At 35.1% G+C, this 4,782-nt stretch overlaps 1 protein-coding gene across 1 annotated transcript; it reads right to left on the bottom strand.

The window, feature by feature from the left end:
• Window positions 1-493: 493 nt before the first annotated feature.
• On the bottom strand, window positions 494-3,528 carry LOC120092556. Its single transcript, XM_039050677.1, has 3 exons — window positions 3,337-3,528; window positions 1,924-2,129; window positions 494-1,048 (listed from the first exon to the last, which is right to left on the bottom strand). The coding sequence occupies exons 1-3, from the start codon at window positions 3,433-3,435 to the stop codon at window positions 781-783; spliced, it is 573 nt and encodes a 190-aa protein (XP_038906605.1). The 5' UTR covers window positions 3,436-3,528; the 3' UTR covers window positions 494-780.
• Window positions 3,529-4,782: the final 1,254 nt, after the last annotated feature.

The raw sequence follows: 4,782 nt of genomic DNA, 5'->3' as shown, positions 1-4,782 counted from the left end.
GCAAAAAAGGTTATGTTGGGAACGTTCTAAAACTCGTAGTTCGTAATCATGAAAATATATTCTATTTATCAATAAAAGTATTATTAAAACATTTATTTAATAAAAGTGTTAGTGAAATTGCATTAGGTAATAAAAATCCAATAAACGAATCTATGACTATAGTATGCATACTGTAACTTTATGTAAAGACATAAAAGATGATCAAGTAATAGTATATAGCCAAAAAGATCTATAAGTATATCATCTGAAAGTACAACCACCTTCACGATTCTATTAAATAATTAACAAAATCTTAACCGCAAGGACCAAAATAAGTAAATTTTCAAAATTCAATGACTAAAATAAATGTTTTTAAAGTTTAGGATCCAAAATAAGATTTAAACAAATAATAATAAAAAAACTATTAAACACTTACTCAAAATAAATAACACTAATCATACCAATGAAAACAATTCAAATGGAAAAGGAGTAAACAAAGAAGCATCCTCAAGCCTGCTTCAAAAGCACCATATAATTTATAAATTAATATACCCTTCAAATTTTCAGTTTCCAACTATAGAGAGAGACATAACCCAACATTTCAAACCACTTGAGCATTGCTTCAAAATTTTTTAGCAAAGCATTTTCTGTTCTTTCTTTCATGACTTGTTTATACATCTTAACCACAACAAGTGATTGTGCAACTTTATATAACATTCAATAATCTTCAACATATCACCTACCCACCATTGATGGCCAAGATAGAAGCTTTAATCAGAGCCCATCCCATTTGAATTGAATTTATGCATACCCAGTCATCCCGACCGTTGAGCTCGAACGATTTGCTTTGTGAGATGCTTGAGAAGATGTCGCCTTGGTGAAGTACATGTAATAATACACATTAAGAATCATGGTTGCAACCACAAACACAGCGCCAGCAATGAACACTCCTTTCCTCAATGTTTCACATGGTAAGTTCTGAGCGTATATCATTCCTCGATACTTGGTATGGTATGCATTTTTTGTTGCACCAGCAATTAAACAAGCTTCCGCTACTAAAAATGTTGCCCTGAATATTCATAAGACATTAAAAAAGGATTAAATCTGTTGGAAGTTGAAATTTGTTTACTCCAGATTTTGCCGTTTCCAAATACAGATGATGCAGGCTACAAAAGAGTTGACTTTCAAACAAAAACAAGCCTGTAGTGGAGGTTTTGCCATTGCCTAAAAAATTCTGTGTTATGAAGCATGGGATCGAAAATGTGTTTAGATTGTGCAAAGAAAGAAAAAAGGTCATAGGAAATCCAAGTTCACATAAATCTATGATTCACAGACGTTTATAGGTAGCAAAGGGTTTCTAAGCTTGGGTCAGCTGGATTTATTCAATCTCATATCAAGACAAGCTCGATTTTGAAACTCAAGGTTACACAAATTTAACCTGAGCTGAACACCCTTGTAAAGTTTAACTACAATCATCTTCCTCAAATTTCATATGGCAGAGAGAGAGAGAGTAGCACATTTCTTGTCGTACCATAAACAAAATTAATGCTACACGTGAAGGATTTTAGTATTTGTTTATGCTTTAATACACAGCATAACTCAAGAGTCAAGACTACAAGACTACAAGAAATATTTTATAATTCCAAAATAGATTATAAACAATGAATAGCTCTTATAGAAAAGTGAAGTAAACTCACAGCAGAGCCAACACTTACCAACATATAAAAAGAAAATCCAGAAATAATGATAATAATGCGAGCTCAATGCAAAGTTCCTAAAAGTAGCCTGGATCTTGGTCAATATAAGTGTTAACAGCATAACAGAGTATTTCTTCCACAAATAGCAGCATATCAATATTCTATCGTCAGTAGAAGAAAAAGAAAAAAAGAAGAAATATTTGTTTAGTGGTTCTTTTTCAGACTTAATTCATAATGAAATGCTCACCCTGAGGAGAGAAAGTATATAATGGTCCATGCCCTGTTTCCTCCTGGGGTTAAAGGTCTCCCAAAACACATGCATTTTGTGACACCCATCAGCAATGCTTCACCAGAGAGAAGAAATAAGAAAGCCCCTACACCATAACCGGTTGCAACATCTGATTCGTAGACACAGTACGTCGCATTCCTTTGCTTATCTTCAAACAGAGTCCCCTGTTAAAGCATACACCACCTCACTATTATATTATACACATTGAATATGCTAACACTCTCCTTCACGTGAACTACTTCATCAGTGTACAAGAAGCTGGCAAATTTGTGTTTGTATGATAAAGTTATAAGAAGAAAACTTGCAACAAAAGATCACAAATTAAAGTAAAGACAATAACTAGGATGAAAGTATATGCGAGAAGTAGACTTCAAACTTAACATGTTAGAGTAAAATTATAGGTCCCATGGGTCACTGAACTTATACATGTAGCAATCCATCTGACTCTAATGAGAATCTAAGAGGATTCAGTGAAATATGTGAAGAACTTAGTTGGGAGACAACTGATATTACCAAGCAGTTTTGAATTCTCATGCATTAACTTTACAGGTCATTTAGGATTTTCAAAACTGCATAGTTGAATGTCCCGGCTAGTCATGACAATACCTCAAAATTGTATAACCAAAGGAATCCATTGGCAACCAAACCAACATAACTAATATGGATTCACAAAGCAGAATATAGCGGTTTCTTTTTCTCCTCTGAACAATTAAATTAATTGCATACAATAGGAGAACAACGTAATTGATATTCAAACAGAAACAAAGAAATGGGGCAAAAAGTAGCATGTTTCAGTTTTCTTTCCTTTGATAAATGAGACATACTTAAATGACAATAGCAATGATGCTGCAGGACATTTCCATTCCACCAACTCTGTTCTTCAAAAACCCAAAGGCGGGTTTGGTTTGGTATGACTTTCAGACTAGTAAAAGAATTCTATGTAGCAAATTGAAACCACTTTTCAAATGTTGAATGCTTCTTCAAAATACTTCCAATTAAACTTCTAAGAGTTCAACTGACAAAACCCATCCAAATTGTTTTCTACCCTCCAACATTTCACAATCAATCACTTAAGTGTGTCTGTCTGTTTGGGGTTTGGGGGAATGGAAAAACAAAGCATTACAAGATCAATAAGAAGAAAAATGCAGTGGACATAGAAGAAGAAGCATCAATAAACATTTCCACAGATATCACCATTGAAGAACAGTACAAGAACAAGTTCAGATCACAAAGAAGCAATAAACCCAAAAGAAAATCCCAACCCAATTCCAGAAAGCTACATCAACATTTGCAGCTCAGAAACCCCCACACTCAGAAAAGCACCAATAATTGAAAAATCAAAAAAGGGGGAAGGCGATTTGTTCTCATTACCACACTTCTTCGTCTCTCGGCAGCAATGGAGAACCCAAAAGCCACTAAACACAAAACCACAACTAGAAGATGAACCAGAGTCGACCCTTTGCCTTCCATTTCCTACAAATCACAGCAAGAAAGAGAAGCTCCCAAGAGCAAGCTGAACACTGAGCTGGGAGTGAGAAAAGTGTGGGCGAAAGAGAGGGGGGTGTAAAAGCAGTGAAAGTTGTGTAGGAAAAGGAGAGGCGGTTTCTTTAGATCCAACGCGGAAATTTGGCACGTGAGATACACGCGGGATTTTGAACCAATGGAAGAGAGCGTGCGGACCACGTGGATGGGAATTCGGAATTGGTGCGGTGATTTTGTTTGGCTGAGAGTAAAAGGTGATGGCGGGGGCTTAATATTGGTTTTGCTGCCCTACGAGAGGCCTCATTGTAACGTCTGTGGATCGGATGTTTCGTGTGAAACGACGACGTAGAGTGGGCAATTTATTTTATTTTATTCTTGCCTTTTTTTTATATAATTTTTTCTTGACAACTTTTAGACATCCGTCGAATTAAAGAGGGGACTTTGGTCGGAACTTTTTTACATCGTTATCTGTAAAGTGGTTTCTAAGTTCTTCAAATTTTCAGATTTGCCACTAAAGTATTTTGTCCTCAAATTTCAAATAAATCGACCCTTGGTTTTCCTACTCTATTGGTCCCCAATTTTCATTAATATCGGTAATTGTTTGTCATTAAGATCTCATCCATTATTTTTTAAAAATAAAATAAAATTAAAAAATTAGTCTATAGATTTGTGTATCTCTCTCATCCATGGTAACCTAGATTTTTTGTATTCATGCATGAAGGTTTATCCCTCTTCCTTCTCCACTCTTCTCTCTCATCCTCATCTTCTTCTTCATCCTCTTATCCATCAAATTTCTCCCATTTCCTCAAACCCACTCCTCTCAATTTCCTCTTTTCATTCTCATCCACCAATCTCTCTCTTTGCCTCATTCATCACCGCTAATCTCCATCGTTGTTGTGCCAAAGAAAGGTGTAGAGAATTGGACGATGCGACAATCGTCGTCGAGAAAATGGAGTTGGACGAGCTTGGCAAACAACGACAGGACTTGGACGAAGTCAGAGAAAATAGAGTTATGGACGCGCAACGGCTGGTGCACCGAACGATCTGGCGGTAAATGAGAATAGGCAACGGTGGCAAGGGCTTCACTTTTTTTCTATTTTTTAACCTTAAAAATACATGTGATATGCATACACATTTATTTGATATAACGTTGATGATTTTTTTTCTATTTAGACTACTTGTTTTATGCTATATATTGTTGTATATATTTTTGTTTATTTGAAATTTGATATATATACACGTTTATTTGATATAAATGATGATTTTTAAAAAAAATTTAGACTACTTGTTTTATGATATATACTGTGGTATTTGATATTCCCTTGAACATTGATT

This window comes from Benincasa hispida, chromosome 12, assembly GCF_009727055.1.
Source record: "Benincasa hispida cultivar B227 chromosome 12, ASM972705v1, whole genome shotgun sequence".
Lineage (NCBI taxonomy): Eukaryota > Viridiplantae > Streptophyta > Magnoliopsida > Cucurbitales > Cucurbitaceae > Benincasa > Benincasa hispida.
Note: the sequence above shows the minus strand (reverse complement) of the source record. Positions and strands in the feature narration are given on the sequence as shown.

Excerpts from the sequence above, each read along its gene's own strand:
- LOC120092556 (XM_039050677.1), bottom strand. The coding sequence starts at position 3,435 with ATGGAAGGCAAAGGGTCGACTCTGGTTCATCTTCTAGTTGTGGTTTTG. Across the intron at positions 2,130-3,336 it reads CCGAGAGACGAAGAAGTGTG|GGGACTCTGTTTGAAGATAA; the intron begins GTAATGAGAACA and ends ATGCTTTAACAG. Across the intron at positions 1,049-1,923 it reads ATATACTTTCTCTCCTCAGG|GGCAACATTTTTAGTAGCGG; the intron begins GTGAGCATTTCA and ends ATGAATATTCAG.